At 42.7% G+C, this 21709-nt stretch overlaps 1 protein-coding gene across 1 annotated transcript; it reads right to left on the reverse strand.

Moving 5' to 3' along the window:
* Positions 1-398: 398 nt before the first annotated feature.
* Positions 399-21709, reverse strand: vps54 (VPS54 subunit of GARP complex). Its single transcript, XM_072657384.1, has 23 exons — positions 21616-21709; positions 17894-18081; positions 17067-17308; positions 16530-16611; positions 16246-16280; positions 16017-16148; positions 14418-14803; positions 13221-13347; positions 12206-12313; positions 11331-11386; positions 11030-11126; positions 9547-9929; positions 8794-8917; positions 7205-7386; positions 6816-6928; positions 6296-6359; positions 5295-5400; positions 5085-5172; positions 4274-4395; positions 3551-3631; positions 3308-3415; positions 3095-3189; positions 399-2997 (listed from the first exon to the last, which is right to left on the reverse strand). The coding sequence occupies exons 2-23, from the start codon at positions 18048-18050 to the stop codon at positions 2892-2894; spliced, it is 2994 nt and encodes a 997-aa protein (XP_072513485.1). The 5' UTR covers positions 18051-18081; positions 21616-21709; the 3' UTR covers positions 399-2891.

The raw sequence follows: 21709 nt of genomic DNA on the forward strand, positions 1-21709 counted from the left end.
TGATTCAACTGCATCATTTTCTTTTATAAATTATCAAATGTTCAAATCAAATACAGGTAAATTCTGAGGTTTCATGGTTCACATTGAATCGTTTCTTAAATAAACTGAATCAAATCAAATTTAATTTAATCGAAAGCAGCAGATATACTGAATTGATTCATAAAAGGAATCATCATCATCATAATTGTAAACTGCAGAATTTCATTGTGCATCGAATAATTTCCTACAAATAATAAATATCTTGTGAATTTTGCACCAAATCAAATTCCCTAAAGAACTAGAAGCAAAATGAATCAAAATGAAATTAGTGGGATTTCATGATGCACCAAATCATTCCTAAAAGAATCATAATAGAATCAAATCACAGTGAAAACAGTGAGAGTTCATGAGGCACTGAATCATTTCCATAAGAATCAATATTGAATAAAATGTTTGGTGAAATCTGACATTTCATAATAACTGGGATCGTTTCCCAAAGAATCATAATGATAATCATAATTTCAGAGATTTCACGAGGCACTAAATCATTTCCAAAAGAATCATCATCAAACTGAATCTTGGTGAAATCTGAGACTTCATGATGCACTGAATCATCTCCAAAAGAATCAATCAAATTGAACCTTACTGAGGTCAGAGTTTTACACCCCACAGTCACATTATTCTGATGTGCAGTGTAGTTTTCAGACAGAAAGAGAATCTCAGAGAATCTCAAACTACCGCAATTGAGAGAAAAAAAAAAATCTGATGATGGAAAAAACAGACGCAAAGAATCAATCTGAATTAAACGAGTCGCAATGCTGAGTTCACCCTCCCTCAGACCTTTTTTCACCCTTTTCCTCAGAGGCTAAGAGTTTTAAGACAATAAAAAAGGAGAGAAAACTGAACATTTCAGTAAAACCATCCTGTTTGTAGAAAATAAGAACAAAATAAGTTATCCAGTTTCACATTTTAAACCCACAAGGAAGAGCAGCTTGCTGCACTGCATCCCTGGAAATGTCTTCATATATAAATGTCAAAAACCCCTAATTTATTCGGTTTCATTTAATAACAATAATAATAATTATAATAATCATCTGACAGAATTGCACACGAGCGGAGAGTCGTGCTGGGTTGACAGCACGTGAGGAGGCACTGAGCTTTAGCCCAAAACTGATTGAAACTGATTTCCCACCACAGAGTTCCCCTGCTTATCGCTAAAGGCATGCTTCCTGTGGTCTTACACCCTAATCTCTGTCCGGCACATCTGTAGCGTACGCTTCTATCACCAATCAGGGTTGAAACAACTGCCTGTTTATTTCTAATCAGCGGTCAGGTTTGAAAACTATCCACTGCTTTCTAGCAGCAGTCAGGATTGAATAAACTGCCCACTGCCTGCTGCTAGAAGTAGGGACTAAAGCAATTGCCCACTGATTTCTATTTTACATGAGGATTGATGTCAGGATATTAGATGTCAGGATTGAACAAACTGATTTCTGTTAAAAGTAGGGACTGAATCAGCTGCCTGATGGTTTCTATTATAGGTCAGGATTGAAACAACTAACCACTGGTTTCTATTGTATTGTATATGAGGATTGAAACAACTGTTCACTGATTTATATTACAAGTCAGAATTAAAGCAATTGCTCGCTGATTTCGGTTAAAGGCAGGGACTAAATCAACTGCCGAGGACAGGATTGAAACAACTGCCTGTTAAATTCTGATCAGCTGTCAGGAATGAAACAACTACCTTTGTTTTTTTTAGAAATCAGGACTGAAGTAATTGAGAACTGACTTCTGTTAAAAGTAAGGACTGAATAAACTTCCCTTTTGTTTTTCCTTTTATCAGGATTGAAACAACTGCCTGATGATTTCTAATCAGCAGTCAGGATTGAAACAACCATTCTTTAATTGCTATTATAAGTCAGGGTTGAAACAACTATACATTGGTTATCTAACTACCCAACTACTCTTTTAGAAGTCAGGGTTGAAATACCCGTCTGTTGATTTCTATCATAAGTCAGGTGAGAAACTACTGCCTGTTGATTTTTTAAATCAGCTGTCAGGATTGAAACATCCATTATTTGGTTTCTATTAAAAGTCAGGATTGAAGCAATTGCCCACTGACTTCTGTTAAAAGTAGGGACTGAATCAACTGCCTGCTGGTTTTTATTATAAGTCAGGTTGAAGAAACCGCCTGTTGAATTGAAACAACTATCCATTGATTATCCAACTATCTTATTGGAAGTCAGGGTTGAAACAACTGGCCTTTGATTTCTATTAGAAGTCAGGTGAGAAACAACTGCCGACTGCTGTCTATCAGAAGTATGGACTGAAGCAACTGCTTATTGGTTCCTATTAGAAGTCATGACCAAAACAACTGCTAATGGCTCTCTATAATTTATCAGTCGTTAACAAGTAAATTATTTGCCATGGTTAAATTACGGTATGCTACAGACGCAACAAACAGAGATTAGGCTGAAAAACGCCAGGGTTCCCCATTAACCAAAACATAGCTTATCCTGATTTGGTCCCCAAAGGCTGACCCCTGCCAGGCCTTTCCTGTAGAGAAAAACACATGAGGTTGTATACTGCCATCACCAAACGATTTCAGTTCCAGGGGCTGTCCTGTTTGCTCTAGCCCAGGGACGCACTCTTTTGGGGCAGGAAGCCGCCGGAGCACGGGCGAGCTCCTGGGCGAGTTCCTGGGCGAGGAGGTAAAAAGAGATCAACAGTGTCCCACAACAGTTTGCTTTTCCAAAAAAAGTGTTCACGTCCCTCTTCCTGCAGGGTCCCTGTCCTCATCTCCTTCAGGGAGGAAGCGGGAAGAAGAGAGCAGAGCAGAGCAGGGCAGGGCAGGGCAGGTCGCCATGGCGACGAAGGAGGCAGAAAGGCCTTTTCCAGCCCGAGGGTCATCACCTCTTCTGCTCCCAGATCTCTGGCATGTTTAAGTCCAACCGCTCCAGCGAGCGCAGTGCCTGAATGTTCTCCGTGTAGAAGGCGACGTCCACCACCACCAGCCTGCAGACGGGGAGGAGGAGGGGGGGGGGGTTAACTCACAGTTCTAACGGCCGGCCGGTTCGTGCATCCACTACAGCAAAGAGGACGTGGAACTCACCCGTGCTGAGGACCACCATCGTTTATGACCCCCAGCCGAGACAGCTGCCTCTTCAGGTGCATCTTAAAGCTTGTGTTGATCCGCAGAAACAACATCTGCAACACACACACACACACACACACACACTCAGAGTGTAAATCAGAGTGGCACACACTGTGTGTAGGTGGATTTCTGAGCAATATAGGTTTATGAGGGATACATATGTGGTCTTACCTGTGTCTGTTCCTCAGGAAGGAGCTCATGGATGGCCTCATGCATTTTGGCCATTTGTTTGCAGACATTACGGAAACACAGCGACGGCATCGGCGCTTTCACTTCATACTGAGAGAGACGGTAAACACAAAAACACAAAATATTACATATAATAACACTCATCACCGTCACAATAAGTGGAGATGTCTGGGCTAAACGGGCATTCCTTTATCCCAGGTGGAGTGTGGCTCTTTAGATTTTTACCTTTGACAGTACTCTCTCGAACAGACCGTCCATGATGGCCACGAGCTTAGCCGAAATCTCAGCAATGTGGTCGTTATAGTCCTACAAACACACACACAAACCAATACACACATCATGACACCTGGCAATATCAGTTTTCATTCAGATACCGTCATTGTGGTGTAGTCGTCTGAGCGTTGGCCCCATCATCAGGAGCCATCCGTTACCAGGAGTCCCAAAGAGCATAACTGTATGTCTTTGCTCTCTCTGGGTGGGTAGGACGGCCCTCCCTCTCCCCCCTCACTCAGCGTGAGGCTAGTCAGTGTGGGTATATGGGGTTGGCAGTTGTTGTTTATCTCCAAGTGTGAGGAGTAGCATTTTTTATGATGGGGAGTGGACTAGAGGTGATAACTGGAAATTACACATAAACTACATTTGGGAGAAATTTGGGGGGTAAATTTGGTAGAACTGTCCTTTTAAGAAAACCAGACCTTAAAGGAAATACGACATCCAGCATTTCACTGCAGCCACCGAAGAATCTCCAAAATCTTAACTCTTCCATATAGAGTGTCATTTTGGAGCATTTCTATTGGTCAATTCAACACTTGTGAAGAACAACTGCCAGATTCACATTATGAAAAGCAAAAAACAATAAAAATAAATAAATAAATTAATTAATTAATAAATAAATGGAGATACAAGGATTATGCATGACAGTGGGTAAGTGAGTGTGAGTGTGTTTACCTTCGTGATATGGTCAAAGTGGCGCAGGATGCTGTATTGTTTGGGCTGCAGTTTGGTCTCAAAGTGAGCTCTGATGATGGGGATGTAGTGAACAACAAGCTGCAGACAGCGAGACACGAGAGCTGAGAGAAAGAGAGAGACAGATGAAGGAGTGTAAGTGCCGGAAGGTACATTATAAATCCTACATACAATAACTAGCTATAATCTATTACATGTTTTGCCCTCTTTTAAAAATGTTTATTATGAAATTATGAAAGAACTGGTAGTTTTGGCCCCTCTACAGTTGAGGAGTTTAACTGAGATGAAATTCAAATAGACAGCTTATGGACAGCTCATGGACAGCTGTACACATGCATTTCTGGACAAGCTGAGAGCTCCAGATGCAGCATCTGAAGGTAGAGAAGCATGTGGACCGAGGCGGTAGAGTAATACTACAGGACTTTACACTAATATGACTCGGGTTACACAATGTTACACAGCACAACACCTAATTTCAGTAGTTTAGGAGCATTATTGCGGCCCAGAGTGGGAATGACAGAGACACCTTCTCCCTGTTACAGTCAGAGGAGCAACAGCATGATTCTGAACGTATTTAAATGATCAGTTTATGATATCGACATGGACCTCAATACACTGTTACTGGTCAGTTACCAGCCCAGAAATGTAAACGTATCATGAATCATGAATCTGCTGCTAATGAGTTTTTACCTACTCAGTTTCACACTGGCGCTCTCCTGGTTATTAATCATCAGTGAATACCCATGTAGCCATGTCTGTTTGGGACTTGTGTTTGTGTGTTTGTGTTATTCACCCAGGTTCTTGGTGGTGATGGTTTTGAGGCCCACCACCTGCAGAGCTCCGGCTCCCAGCACCAGCTGACAGCTCCGTGAGTTGAAGTGCTTTTGACACAAAAACAAACAATAACATGTCAATCAACAACTGATGCCATAACGAACCTTAATCAAATAGTCGAGGTTCTCCTCGATATGTCATGGACGTGATCGCGCGCACACACAAATACCTTGAGGAGATCTGAGAGGCGTGTGAGCATGTCCGTTGCGATGGACGGGATGTCATTCACACACTGGCAGTATTCCAGAAAGATCCGGATCAGCAGCAGCACCGTCCTGAGGCGGAGCAGACAGAGAAGGAAGAGCATTAAAATTGAGAAATTCCACTTTAGGCAGCTGTGTCCTTCCAGCTCCAAATGCACATTCACTTAATTACATACATTTTACTTAGGGATGCACCGTTCTGATACTAGGATCGGATATCGGCCCGGATACGAACAAAATTAGCTGGATCGGGTATCGGATAATTAGTCTGATCCAAAGAACTGATCCATTCACTGAACCCGATTCTCGCTCTGCCGGTATTCTAGGCTTCATAACCCAAGATCAGATCAGAGTAACCTACAGACATCATAACACAGATCATAGCGGCAAACAGCAAGACTCCCACTATCTGACCAGCATGGTGCCCTGGACCTGTCCTCAACTATCAGTGAGTAATCCAGCTTGTCTTCCATATAAGGAGAACTGAGAAGGGAGGGGCTGCTAGCTCCTCTTTATTCTCACAGACTTTGAATTTCAGAATAAAAGTCCTGAGCCCAGACAACACTGTGGTCTGAGGTCCGGCACCGTTATTCATTGTAGTGACCAATAAACAAAAACTTTTAGTGACCAATAAACAAAAGTAATAATTACGATTAATAACAATCCTGTATATATGTGTGTATAAATATATGTGGCAATGTCATCATCTTTGTGATATGTCTAGCTGATGTAAGTTGCTGGAAAATGACTCATGTAAAAATGTTTTATGGATGTTATTGAAAAACAAGCTGTTAAGGATACTGTGTATGATACACCTAATAAATGATGTGATATGGACTCTTTAAGCAAAGTGTGCTACAGTTTCTCATTGGTTTGAATCTTTGTTTTTGTTACTAACGCTCTGTAAAGTTTGTAACAGTCGCTACTAAAGAAGGTATTTGTGGGCAGATCACAAACAGGTACCTACCCGACGACGGCATATTTCTGCCCATCAACCAGCAGGAAGTCACTGGGCTTCTTGTCCTCCGTACCTGGAGAGAATCAACCGTGGGTGAATTAGAAGCTTATCAATCTGGGCCTATCGAGCTTATCTGGGTTTCTCTGTTTATATGGTCAGTAATTGAGTTTATGACAAGATAAGGACATCGAGGTCAATCAGTGTTTTTATTCAGCTGCTCGGAGAGGTATGTGTTTATCGTTGTATTTACACACACACACACACACACACACACACACACACACACACACACACACACAGTGCTATCCTGCTGTAGAGGGTCTACCTGATCCACTAGCATTGTAACTTGTCACTTATGTTAATGTTATTTATTATTAATTATTAATTTATTATTAATGATATTTATATCAGCATATATAATAAACACACACACACACACATATATATATATATATATATATATATATATATATATATATATATATATAATATAATATATAATATAATATATATAATATCTCAAATGTACCTGCAGGTTTGCGTTCAGGCAGTGTGATGTGCCCATCAGCAATGGAGTCGACCAGGTGCTGAAACTCAGCCGGGACCTCTGCCTGTTTCCATCTCTCAGTGTCCAGCAGTAGACTGTACAAAACACACACACACACACACACACACACACACACACACACACACACACACACACAGTGAAACACAATCAAAGACATACATTAAAATAGACCTACAAAAAAGAAAACCCAGAAGGTCACATGACAGCATGTCCGTATGTTCCGCTACATGTCTCTGCTTAGTGCTCAATTTTTGAGAAGCCTATGGTAGGCGTTTCAGATAAAAAGGCCAATACGTCTGTACAAGGTCTGTGTTTCTAATGATCTGACAAGTCAGTGTCTGAGAGTGTACCTGAGTTTGGTTTTGCGCTCCTCGTGGAAGCGGTGGACAAAGCGGTTAGCTTGGCTCTGCAGCGCCCCTCTCAGACTGACGCTGCGTCTGCAGCACAGAGCCTCTGTCTCCTTCACGAAACCCTCCACCGCCCGGCTCACACACACAAACTCGGCAGAACTCAACCGCTCCAGAGAGCAGTCCTACAGAGAGGCAATAAAACATCATCACCACTTTATTAAGCCTTAAATGGCATGCACCCAGAAGCAGGTCCTTTACCTTAAAATAACCTCATTTCATGTAGTTACTGAACTATAAACATCGGCATGTAAAACTTCAGGAATTTAAGAGTTTAAACAAAATCAGCAGGAATCGGGAGAAGAATCAGACGCACAATAAATCAGTAATAATCAGAAGAAGAAGAATCAGAACAAGGATCAGTAAGAATCAGAAGAAGAATCAGTAAGAATCAGAAGAAGAAGAACCAGTAAGAACCAGAAGAAGAACCAGTAAGAACCAGAAGAAGAACCAGTAAGAACCAGAAGAAGAATCTGTAAGATTTAGAAGAACCAGTAAGAATCAGAAGAAGAATCAGTAAGAAATAGAAGAAGAAGAATCAGTAAGAAATAGAAGAAGAAGAATCAGTAAGAATCAGAAGAAGAAGAAGAACCTGTAAGAAATAGAAGAAGAAGAAGAAGAACCTGTAAGAATCAGAAGAAGAACCTGTAAGAATCAGAAGAACCTGTAAGAATCAGAAGAAGAACCTGTAAGAATCAGAAGAAGAAGAATCAGTAAGATTTAGAAGAAGAAGAACCTGTAAGAAATAGAAGAAGAACCTGTAAGAATCAGTAAGATTTAGAAGAAGAAGAATCAGTAAGATTTAGAAGAAGAAGAATCAGTAAGATTTAGAAGAAGAAGAATCAGTAAGATTTAGAAGAAAAAGAAGAATCAGAAGAAGAAGAATCAGAAAGAATCAGAATGAGAAGAATCAGAAGAAGAATCAGAAGAAGAAGAAGAATCAGTACGATTTAAAAGAAGAAGAATCAGTAAGAATCAGAAGAAGAAGAATCAGTAAGATTTAGAAGAAGAACCAGTAAGAATCAGAAGAAGAAGACTCAGTAAGAATTAGAAGAAGATGAATCTGTAAGATTTAGAAGAAGAAGAAGAATCAGTAAGAATCAGAAGAAGAAAAATCAGTAAGAATCAGAATGAGAAGAATCAGAAGAAGAAGAATCGGTACGATTTAGAAGAATCAGTAAGAATCAGAAGGTGAATCAGTAAGAATCAGAAGAAGATGAATCTGTAAGATTTAGAAGAAGAAGAAGAATCAGTAAGAATCAGAAGAAGAAAAATCAGTAAGAATCAGAAAAAGAAGAATCAGTAAAAATCAGAAGAAGAATCAGAGGAAGAACCAGAAGGAGACGAATAACAATTAGAAGATAAGTTATTAATATGATTACCATCATCATGCTTGTGTTTATTATAGTAATCTATGAGGCTATAGGTAGGAACATTTTATATGACTGACCACATTTTATAACACTGAACTATATTTCTAAAATACAGGCATAGATGTGCATGTTGGAGTGCGTGTGTGTCTGTGTGTGTACCTTGGCTTTAGCCAGTAGGACTTTCACACAGCGGTCATGGCTGATGTCCGAGGCGGTGTAGAGAAGCTCCTGGATGTTGTTGGCCACTCGGCCCAGTTCCAGATCAGACGGCATCAAATCCTCACTACAGAAAGAGAGAGAGAGCGAGCAAGAAGTTATATAAACATCAACACTAAAATATTTAAAAACCTAATTTCCAGCCTTTCCCTCTTTTCAACCAGTTGACCAGCCAGGCAGTTTTGGACAAAAGTTTTGGGACACCTGCTCATACACTGTTTCTTCTGAAATCAAGGGTATTTAAAAGAGTTGGCCCTGCTTTTGTTGGAGTAACTGTCTCTACTGTCCAAGAAAGAAAACTTTCTACTAGATTTCAACTGGACATTTGCAGTGAGGATATGATTGCATTCAGCGACAATAGCCTTACTGAGGTCCTCATCCCCAACTCCTACCAAAGGTACTGGATGGAGCTCCACCGTCCATCATTCCAGAGAACACAGTTCTTCCACAGCTTCTCAATGCTGGGGGGGCTTTATACCCCTCTAGCCCACACCTGGCATTAGGCAGCATGGTTCCAATAGGCTCATGTTTATCTGCTCCAGAAAGTCCTATTCTATTGGCAGTACTTCTTCTCTACAGGGACAAGACAAGCTCTGTGTGTGCATTTGCACATCTGTGTCAGCAATGGGTGCAACTTAAAGTAGCTGAATGCATTCAGTAGAACAATGTAGGCATGTAGTGTATTCAGTCACTCACATCGAGGTGGTGCCCCCTGTGGGCAGGGAGGAGGTAGTGTTAGTGGTTTGCTCCCTGCTGGAGGACGACTCCGTGGTTCCTGAGGCCGAGTCGCTCCCGGATGTTTCCGCTCGTGTTTGCGTGTGCGTTTTTGTCTGAGCGGCTGCGCCACCGCGCCGTTCCGCTTCACTCAAGGCATCGCTGATGAACAACCCCTCGTGTGTGAGATATGCAAGCTCCGCCTCCCCGGGACGAAGACCCGAGCCTCCAGAAACCTCCTCATCCTCGTCTTCATTGTCCCTAGAGTTCCCGCCGGCAACTGCAGAGGATGCGTCAGCCATGCGGTTTCTCTGGCAACTGTCCAGGACTTCTAGAACAACGTTACGGATCACGCTGAGAGTGGCCTGAAATACACACACACACACACACACACACACACACACACACACACACACACACACACACACACAGAGTAGTCAGTGTGAATGTCTACCTGTAATTAACTCTATATAACATTAGAATAAACCCAAATAAACATAAAGTCAGTGGTCAGAGAGAGTGTCTACCTGTAAAACTCTATATAACATTAGAATAAACCCAAATAAACATAAAGTCAGTGGTCAGTGAGAGTGTCTACCTGTAATTAACTCTATATAACATTAGAATAAACCCAAATAAACATAAAATCAGTGGTCAGTGAGAGTGTCTACCTGTAATTAACTCTATATAACATTAGAATAAACCCAAATAAACATAAAGTCAGTGGTCAGAGAGAGTGTCTACCTGTAAAACTCTATATAACATTAGAATAAACCCAAATAAACATAAAGTCAGTGGTCAGTGAGAGTGTCTACCTGTAATTAACTCTATATAACATTAGAATAAACCCAAATAAACATAAAGTCAGTGGTCAGTGAGAGTGTCTACCTGTAATTAACTCTATATAACATTAGAATAAACCCAAATAAACATAAAGTCAGTGGTCAGTGAGAGTGTCTACCTGTAATTAACTCTATATAACATTAGAATAAACCCCAATAAACATAAAGTCAGTGGTCAGTGAGAGTGTCTACCTGTAATTAACTCTATATAACATTAGAATAAACCCAAATAAACATAAAGTCAGTGGTCAGTGAGAGTGTCTACCTGTAATTAACTCTATATAACATTAGAATAAACCCAAATAAACATAAAGTCAGTGGTCAGTGAGAGTGTCTGCCTGTAATTTACTCTATATAACATTAGAATAAACCCAAATAAACATAAAGTCAGTGGTCAGTGAGAGTGTCTGCCTGTAATTAACTCTATATAGCATTAGATTAAACCCAAATAAACATAAAGTCAGTGGTCAATGAGAGTGTCTACCTGTAATTAACTCTATATAACATTAGAATAAACCCAAATAAACATAACGTCAGTGGTCAGTGAGAGTGTCTACCTGTAATTAACTCTATATACCATTAGAATTAATCCAAAATAAACATGGTCATGTTAGTTTCTGTACCTTGATCCTCGTAAGGAATAGAACGAAGTGCTCAAAAACGTTCTGCAGCAACTCGAACCACTGAGTAAACGTCATCAACCTCATCTGATCCTGAATCCTGCAACACAACACAGAGAGAGAGAGAGAGAGAGAGAGAGAGAGAGAGAGAGAGAGAGAGAGAGAGAGAGAGAGAGAGAGAGAGAGAGAGAGAGAGAGAGAGAGAGGGATTAAGCATGAACCCAGAAGAAACGCATGTAAACAGGAATGCATTATGAACTAATTTCCTATGTTGTGAATGTCCAGCTGGGCAGAAGCTACTCACTTTACAACAGTGTCTGTGTCAATGTCCTCAATCTGAGACACGGATCTTAACACGCACTGGATGAAAGGACACAGACACACATCACTTTAAGCCACGTACATACACTACACACCATCAGATGACTGTACTTCTCACACTACACAACATCCTGTCTTGTAATAGGGAGTCTTTTAGTGGGTGTGGTTTGCACACTACATGACTGATCAGCAACACAGAGCCACGAATCTTCACCAGGACGTCCCCTTGACGAATCTGACTGCTTTACAAAACAAAAACACTTCAGAGCTACTGAGTATTTTTTGTCCCCCATTCAAAACCTATGTCCGTAACAGACGAGCGATACAAGCTGTCTGTGAGATGATTTGCAGCAAAACCACACAGATGACAAAGAAAAGACTCTGGATGAGAAAATGGATGAACTCCACCCTCAGCTTTCTCCTATTTTTGCTGGGGGCTTGCGAGGCACGGGCGATCACTCTGTGAGCTCTTGGATCCTGTCTTTCAGCCAGCGGCAGAGCGAGTGCCCGAGCCAGCGAAGATTTGACCAGAGGCTTTTGTCAGTGATCTCCATATATATCAGCAATTTCAACAGATTCATATTTGATGTTTCATGAAAATATTTTTTTTCAGGACATTTCCTGACATCTATAGGACAGCATACATACAGTGAGTAATACAGTACAGTAAACTGATCCCCTGTTAATCCATTGGTGTTTCCCAAATGTGAGGCTCATTGTTTCATTGTCTGGAGGGTTATTTTGGTAGGGTCCTAAATAACATAGAAAGGAAGTCAAGCTGTGTGGGCTAGAGAGGTATAGAGAGCAACACTAATGAGGGAGTAGGGATGCACTTCGGACACAGCCATTGTCGCTTACCTGCCTGATGATGCCTTTAGCTGCCTGCATCATCTCCTCACTGTAAATATCCAGGAAATCCAGCTTCCTCTGCCTCAGTAAACCAAAAACCAGAGACTGAAGACGGTCCTGACACAGACACACCCATCAATAACATCATTAACATTATAATAGGCATTTTGTCACGGTCACACAAAAAGCTTGTATCTCCATTTTTTCTTACATTGACTTCCATTCCTGTATAGTTGCAGTTTGGAGGTACAGGTTTTTTTGCATGACAATGACAATAATGACAATATATGTGTAGATCGTTCCAATTTTACAAGAAAATCACAATAAAATAAACAATAATAATGTAATAAACAAAAGATCATCATATTTATGAAATAATATTAAATTAAAAATGATAATTAAAAGGTTTGCATTCCATTAAATAGTATTAATTAAAGGCAAATAATTAAGGCAGTCATTAAAATCACAAATTTAAATGAACTTAAATTAAGTCATTAGAGACATTAATTGCGTTTCATTCTACCCGCACTGTAACAAGCAGGTACGATTCACACGGCTGGTTTAATGCCTCTTACTGATTTAGAGAACATTACAGTACTCATGCTGCTGTACGCACACCAACCTTCTCATTTGCTGGTTTGCGGTTCTGAACCTACATCAATCAAACAGAGCCACAGTTTTAAACCCCAAACCAATGTAAGTCTACCCACTCCACCTACTGACCTACATTCAGGACTCGCCGCACTGAAGTGGCTTTTCCAAAACCACTGGAGCAGGGCGCCCATGCTCTTTCTGACAACAGCCTACTTTATATTTAGGCTTCGGTTTCTGAGTCAGCGAAGTTCAGTAATATCTGTACAGGCCTGTCAGGACTCACGTTGTGTGTGCATTCCTATGAGGAAGCTAATACACTGCCAATAAAAAGGCTGGAGCTTCGATACATTACATCTTCAATGTGCTACAGAAACAGATCAGTCTAATAAATAAACAGAAGCAGTCTATAAGACAACGTGTGAAGCCCGACCTTTTCCAGCACTTGGCTGTCGTCCTCAAAGGAGCGGTTGAGGTCACTTCTGGAATAGGTAGTGAAATCAGCCACCATCATTTTATCAATCAGCTTCTCCATCTCACACAGCTGAGAGCCCAAATGCCTGAGAGAGGGAGAGACATATGAGAGATTGTTATATACAGGCATAGAGATGATCACATTCACTGTATAGGATCCATACGGGTCAAATTACTACATAGACACTTACCTACATATATATGGTGACTGTCTAATGAAAACCATGTATTTCCAAAATAGTGAGTTCACAGGAGAAGGTAAACACGTTCTTAACTTGGAATGGAAGTCAATGTAAAACACGAGTGTATTCAAAGTAATTTAGAGCATGTCTATTGGTCCATTCATATAGAGTTATTTACACAGGGAACAGAAGCAGCTACAGGATTCAAACCCTGGAGATGGTTCTCATAAAAATACACACATATACATATACATAATGAATATGGGACATGATTATAGGACATATGGAACATTATTATTACTAAATATAGACATTGTATGGTCACTGTCACAAAATCTCCAAAACCACAACAATTTATATATATATATATATATATATATATATATATATATATATATATATATATATATATATATATATACATATACACACAGCTGGTCAATATGACAATTTATCATGGTACACAATATGCTTTAATGAGCATATCACGGATATCGCCATTGCTGAAAAAGCACTGATGAACTGCATGTTTCATTACAAAGAGGGAAATCAGTCTTATTTAATTCAATGGAGTTCAGCTTATTTTGAGTAATTTGGAGTATTTAGATGGCAGTTTTTACAAATGTTTATGCGGTTGGTGTATTTTGTCTATTTGTCTAAAATATTGTGAGAAATAAAAATGTCTATAAATATTGTAATGAAGTTTTCCATATTGTTTATATATATGTCATATGCATATTTGTGTTCTAAAGGCTGCACAATGGGGCCTGGTGCATAGAGCCCAATAACTGCCACTTCTGGTGCAATCTGAAGGCGAATGCTTAAATGCTACTTAAAAAATGACTTTTTTTCCCCCCATTATAACATGGTTTGGCTCTGTTTGGGCTATAAATATTAAACATTATATCTAGGAGTTTGACATAAGCTGCTGATATACTCTGTTGTGTTTGGTGAATGTATGTGTGAGTGTTTACCTGAAGCTGTGTATGCCCTGCAGCTCCTGCTGTAGCACCTCCTTGGTGGTGGCGATGAGCTCCAGCGCCCCCACGAACTCGGAGGTGGACAGCAGTAACTGCACCGTGGGCTGCGTCTGCTGCACCGCCGCCATCAGCTTGAGCTTTCCGTGCAGCTTTGTACAGTTGCTGCGGGTCACCGTGTCCTTCAGCGCTTGGAGCGGCCCGCGGCACATCACCCGCTCCATCGCCGCGGTCCGAGCCCTCAGCGTTGCCACGGCAACCGCCGTCTCCCGCAGCCGGTCCTGCAGCTCGTGCTGGGAGGACATGGCGTGGAAAAATGCCTCGGAGCGCAGAGAGATCTGCCGGGCAATGCTGACCTCTACGACGTCCAGATAGTGACTCAACTAGAGCGAGAATGTGTAAAATAAACACATGTAAATCTTCATTTGGTTTATTACTACTAATAATAATAATATATTAGTACTAATAATTATTATTGTTGTAGCCATGGCAGCGCCCTGCAAAATAATGTTACCCAATCTACATTGTTCTTTCTTATTTTTCCTTATTTACCTGAAATACCATAGCAACTCACTAGCAACATTAAAGCAACCACCAAGGCAACCATCTGGGATACCATAGCAACCTGCTATTAACACTACAGCAACCTGACATCAGCAACTACATATAAATAACACTGCAACCCCCTATTGAAAACAGTCTCGTCCCACTGCCTGGAGGACTGAACCCCCCGCTGTGCAGCCATGCTGCACCCTTCCCTTCAGACTTTTCTAGCTATCCTTTGCTGCTTTTGCTGATGGTAAAGCTGCTGCTGTTGTTGTTGTCCCTGTTACTGTTCTACAATCTTGCCAACAGAGCCATTTTGAGCTGAACTGAAAGAGAAAATAAAAAGAGAGAAAATGAAAGCATGCCAGAGACAGAGTGAAAGCGAAAGAATAAGATCATGTGGTTTCCCCTCAGCCAAGTCAGTTCAAAGTCTGACCAGCAGTGAATTTCTGTTTGAGCTGTATGAGACCTCTCTCCAGAACATACCATTTAGATGCTGCTTCTGGATCTCTCAGCTTGTCCAGAAATGCATGTGTAAAGCTGTTCATGAGGGGGCGCTCATAGCGTGAATTGTTTTTACTGCAGTGGAGTAAAAGTGACTTACACTACCCAACTGTAGGGGGAGCTCTGGAGCATCTCATTTAATGCTGCTTTAGGCCAAAGCTATGTGTGCACTCTACAACTAGGGGAAGAGGGAGTTCTACTGAGCAAATCTCAGTGATGACTAAAGCTAAAAAGCTAATCTGCACAGTTTTCATTTTCACTACCCTTTTATTAAGGCTACAAGGGACAAAAGTACATAAACTGTACTGATGGGATGGGAACGTAGCCTCGTAGCTCCAATGTAAAGCTAAATCAGCAACTTCAGCAGCCAGACATATACGGCCTGCTTCACTACTCTTTGGAGATCAATACGATTTCTGGCTGAACCCTTGCTTGATGTGTTTGACCCTGTCCAGGAAACCAGTCATATTTCCAGATGTGAGTCTTTTCTTCTGCAGCTATAACCTTATAAGAGGGTCCACAGGGCTGAACATTTGGTTCATTTACCTTTTCCTGTAATAACCGTGAAGATGCACCGTCCCGACTGTTTTTCCCTCCGGCAACGCTGAAGTGTGACCATGGTAACACAGCGTTAAAGGTGGCGGGGTCATTCAGCACGAAGTCCGGCCTCATGAAGATCTGAAGTGTGTATATAAAGTATTAGAACTGAACACTAAGAGACAGAGAGACGGATAAAAGCATGGATGGAGAGATCCAGTATACAGCCAGGTCTTACCTTAGGCACCTGCTCAAGCTCTTCTTTGGCTTTATCTAAAACAACAAAGCAAACATCATCATATATGTTTGTTTTATATATATATATATATATATATATATATATATATATATATATATATATATATATATATATATATAATGCCCTTTGTATACAATTGCATTACACCTGTGTAACATATTAAGGTCTTAGGTTACAGGCACTACAACCAATACTGTTAAATGTACTCTTAATTAAACAGAGCGTTGATTTGGTAACTGGGCGTTTACCACACTGCAGTTTACCGTGGTTGTTTGTGACGTTGGGCAGGGAGAGATCGTCTTTACTGGGACAAATATTCCTACACCTCTCGTGGATTTTCTCCCTCTGCAACAAACAAACACACAAATAAACAATCAGTCACGGGCACCCGTTTCTGACAGCCAGAAGTGAAAGCGTACAGGTACCCACATGTAATAATATCACTTATCAATTATATGCAATAATAACACACACACACGTCCAAATGTTTGTGGGCAGCTATTTTCCGCTCCCATTGCAACATCCTGACCTCACTACTGTTCGTCATTAAATACAATCAAATCCCAGCAGCAATACTCCAGAATATAGCAGAAAGCCTTCCCTGGACAGTAGAGACAGTTACTCCAACAAAAGCAGGAGGAACTCAGCCTTGATTTGAAAAGAATAGGCAGGTGTCCCAATACTTTTGCCCATATAGTATATAAAACAATCATGAGACACTGTGGGACATCTAGATACTGCACATACATATACCTATACATATATATGTGTGTGTGTGTGTGTGTGTGTGGGTACATCACCTGAGCGGTCTCCTGCAGATATGCGCTGAAGTGTTCGGCTGTTATGTTGGGCAGGTAGAACGAAGGCATCACCTCGGTCTCGGTGAAATCCAGCCCCCAGGTCTTGGTGAAGAAGTCTGATTCACGCTTGGCCAGTCGCGGGTCATTCAGGGCCGCCGGAAGGTTCACTTTAGAGTTATACACCGTCCATCTGTGCTGATCCGCCACCACCGACGGACCCTCACACAGCCCCCGAGCATCCCCTGTACAGAGGCATTACGTAGTGAAATCAATTAGTACTTTAAAGAGACAAACAAGCAAATATATACCATGTGGACAAAAGTATTGGGACACCTGTTCATTCATTGTTTCTTCTAAAAATTCAGTAGATCCTGCTTTTCTTGGAGTAACTGTCTCTACTGTCCAAAGAATAAGGCTTTCTGCTAGCTTTTGCAGGGGCATTGCTGTGAGGATTTGATTGTATTCAGCGACAAGAGTGTGGTCAAGATGTTGGATGATCATCACCCCACCTCACTCAAAAACTAATCCCAAAAGTACTGGAGCACCACCATCCATCATTCCACTGCTCCACAGCTCAATGCTGGGGGGCTTTATATATACCCCTCTAGCCCATGCCTGGCAATATGCAGCATGGTGCCAACAGCTTCATGTGAATCTGCTCCAGAGAGTCCTATTCTATTGGCAGTACTTTATGCAACTTAAAGTAACCGAATGCATTCATTAGAAGAGGTGTCCACAAACATTTGGACATATTTATAAGTAACCTCTGCTAGTGAAGTAAACCTTAGACACTAAGCAGTGGGGGGAACTGAGAGGCTGTCCCTCACCGGTGGGCTCCTTGGGACAGACATCAGGGAGTGAGCAGGGGGGTCTGTAGTGTCTGGAGGAACTGGCCGCCTCTCTGGGCTTCCGGAAGAATCCGTCTGGGCCGCTGCTGCCCAAGCTGGGCTGGGCCATCGGTGACGAGCCCGGTCCAGACGCCATCGCAGAGCGGCTACCTCACACCAGCAGCCAGCTGATAAAGACAGAGGGAGAAAGAACATTGTTCAGCAGACTGGCTGGCCACTTTATTAGAAACCCCTACCTTGTGCTTCCACTCACTGGCCACTTTATTAGAAACCCCTACCTTGTGCTTCCACTCACTGGCCACTTTATTAGAAACCCCTACCTTGTGCTTCCACTCACTGGCCACTTTATTAGAAACCCCTACCTTGTGCTTCCACTCACTGGCCACTTTATTAGAAACCCCTACTTTGTGCTTCCACTCAATGGTCACTTTATTAGAAACCCCTGCCCATGTACTTCCACTCACTGGCCACTTTATTAGAAACCCCCACCTTGTACTTCCACTCTCTGGCCACTTTATTAGAAACCCCTGCCCATGTACTTCCACTCGCTGGCCACTTTTTTAGAAACCCCCACCTTGAGCTTCCACTCACTGGCCACTTTATTAGAAACCCCTACCTTGTACTTCCACTCTCTGGCCACTTTATTAGAAACCCCTACCTTGTACTTCCACTCTCTGGCCACTTTATTAGAAACCCCTACCCTGTGCTTCCACTCACTGGCCACTTTATTAGAAACCCCTACTCTGTGCTTCCACTCAATGGTCACTTTATTAGAACCCCCTACTCTGTGCTTCCACTCAATGGTCACTTTATTAGAACCCCCTACCCTGTGCTTCCACTCACTGGCCACTTTATTAGAAACCCCTACTCTGTGCTTCCACTCAATGGTCACTTTATTAGAAACCCCTACCCTGTGCTTCCACTCGCTGGCCACTTTTTTAGAAACCCCCACCTTGAGCTTCCACTCACTGGCCACTTTATTAGAAACCCCTACCTTGTACTTCCACTCTCTGGCCACTTTATTAGAAACCCCTACCTTGTACTTCCACTCTCTGGCCACTTTATTAGAAACCCCTACCTTGTACTTCCACTCTCTGGCCACTTTATTAGAAACCCCTACCCTGTGCTTCCACTCACTGGCCACTTTATTAGAAACCCCTACTCTGTGCTTCCACTGTCTGACCACTTTATTAGAAACCCCTACATTGTGCTTCCACTGTCTGACCACTTTATTAGAAACCCCTACATTGTACTTCCACTCTCTGGCCACTTTATTAGAAACCCCTGCCCATGTACTTCCACTCACTGGCCACTTTATTAGAAACACTTACCTTGTGCCTCCACTCTCTGGCCACTTTATTAGAAACACCTACCTTGTGCTTCCACTCTCTGGCCACTTTATTAGAAACACCTACCTTGTGTTTCCACTCTCTGGCCACTTTATTAGAAACACCTGCCCATGTACTTCCACTCACTGGCCACTTTATTAGAAACCCCTGCCCATGTACTTCCACTCACTGGCCACTTTATTAGAAACACTTACCTTGTGCCTCCACTCTCTGGCCACTTTATTAGAAACACCTACCTTGTGCTTCCACTCTCTGGCCACTTTATTAGAAACACCTACCTTGTGTTTCCACTCTCTGGCCACTTTATTAGAAACACCTGCCCATGTACTTCCACTCACTGGCCACTTTATTAGAAACCCCTGCCCATGTACTTCCACTCACTGGCCACTTTATTAGAAACCCCCACCTTGTGCCTCCACTCTCTGGCCACTTTATTAGAAACCCCTACCTTGTGTTTCCACTCTCTGGTCACTTTATTAGAAACCCCTACTTTGTGCTGTAATTACAAGAGAGCGGTTTCCAATAAAGTGTCTGAGGGACGTAGAGGGCAGGCAGCGAGAGACTGTTATCTACATCTATTTTGCTGAGGGTTCATTTCAGGGTTCCTCTCAGACTGGAAGTGAAACAGACGTAGAACAGCTGATCTTTAACTTCGCTGCAGCGGCGGGCGAGCATCACGCCTCTGTCTCACGCTGACAGGAAATGTGACAAACAGGGATGACTAAAAATGAGACATCCTAAATAAAACCACAACCAACGACTACTGATGCGGCAGAGCAGCACACCAGATCTCGAACCACAGACAGACACACGGCTGACCTATATGCTAATACAGTGGCCAGAGAGTAGAGTGCAAGCAGGGGTTTCTAATAAAGTGGCCAGAGAGTGGAAGCACAAAGTAGGGGTTTCTAATAAAGTGGCCAGAGAGTGGACATACAAACACGGGTTTCTAATAAAGTGGCCAGCGAGTGGACGTACAAACAGGGGTTTCTAATAAAGTGGCCAGCGAGTGGACGTACAAACTGGGGTTTCTAATAAAGTGGCCAGCGTGTGGACATACAAACTGGGGTTTCTAATAAAGTGGCCAGCGAGTGGACATACAAACAGGGGTTTCTAATAAAGTGGCCAGTGAGTGGACGTACAAACAGGGGTTTCTAATAAAGTGGCCAGCGAGTGGACATACAAACAGGGGTTTCTAATAAAGTGGCCAGTGAGTGGACATACAAACAGGGGTTTCTAATAAAGTGGCCAGCGAGTGGACATACAAACAGGGGTTTCTAATAAAGTGGCCAGCGAGTGGACGTACAAACTGGGGTTTCTAATAAAGTGGCCAGAGAGTGGACATACAAACAGGGGTTTCTAATAAAGTGGCCAGCGAGTGGACATACAAACAGGGGTTTCTAATAAAGTGGCCAGCGAGTGGACGTCCAAACAGGGGTTTCTAATAAAGTGGCCAGAGAGTGGACGTCCAAACAGGGGTTTCTAATAAAGTGGCCAGAGAGTGGACGTACAAACAGGGGTTTCTAATAAAGTGGCCAGAGAGTGGACGTACAAACAGGGGTTTCTAATAAAGTGGCCAGTGAGTGGACGTACAAACAGGGGTTTCTAATAAAGTGGCCAGCGAGTGGACGTCCAAACAGGGGTTTCTAATAAAGTGGCCAGCGAGTGGACGTCCAAACAGGGGTTTCTAATAAAGTGGCCAGTGAGTGGACGTCCAAACAGGGGTTTCTAATAAAGTGGCCAGCGAGTGGACGTACAAACAGGGGTTTCTAATAAAGTGGCCAGACACACACACACACACACACACACACACACACTTTACACCAGCTTGCTGGTTCTTCAGTGCTCAGGACCCCTCAGGACGGACCCCCACAGAGCAGACTGCAGGATTTGGGTGGTGGGTCAGCATTCTCAGCCCTGCGGGGAGGGCTGTTTTTGGGAAACGGTCCCATTGCCCACCCGCACAGACCCCCAGGGCGCTGTGATGGGCAGTGCGTGTGCAGTGGTCGGTCACCCCGACCAGCGACCCAGGCGCTAAAGCTAAGCTAGCTAGCGATATAGCTAGCTACCTTTACCCGAACACCCCACCGTTACGACCCCCGCAAACCCCCCCGCTACGGCCTGAGCTCCCAAACTGCCCCTCAGAAACCCCAACTCGGCCTCTAACCCCCCGCAGCCTCTCATGTCAGTCCTTTGACGTTACACGTAATCTAGGCTAGCCGGCTAACCCGTTAGCAAGGCGCGCTAAAGCTAACGCTGGCGCCCAGCCGCTGCGGCCTGACAGCTCCCTCCACAGCCCAAACCCGAGCCGCGGCCCCTCGGCGCCCCCAGCCCGGCCCTGTTGTTGTTTACCTGTTGTGCAAGGCGCGGCAGCAGCTGAGAACCATGACCGACTAAAGTTGCTCCTCGTCGGTCACCATCACAACAACGGCCACCGGCCAGTCGA

This window comes from Salminus brasiliensis, chromosome 15 (genome assembly GCF_030463535.1).
Source record: "Salminus brasiliensis chromosome 15, fSalBra1.hap2, whole genome shotgun sequence".
Lineage (NCBI taxonomy): Eukaryota > Metazoa > Chordata > Actinopteri > Characiformes > Bryconidae > Salminus > Salminus brasiliensis.

Bases quoted from the DNA above. Each gene is read 5' to 3' on its own strand.
- vps54 (XM_072657384.1), bottom strand. From the start codon at position 18,050: ATGGCGTCTGGACCGGGCTCGTCACCGATGGCCCAGCCCAGCTTGGGC. The intron at 16,281-16,529 runs GTAAACTGCAGT...TTGTTGTTTTAG, and splicing joins CAACGTCACAAACAACCACG to ATAAAGCCAAAGAAGAGCTT. The intron at 8,918-9,546 runs GTGAGTGACTGA...CTCTTTCTGTAG, and splicing joins ACAGGGGGCACCACCTCGAT to TGAGGATTTGATGCCGTCTG.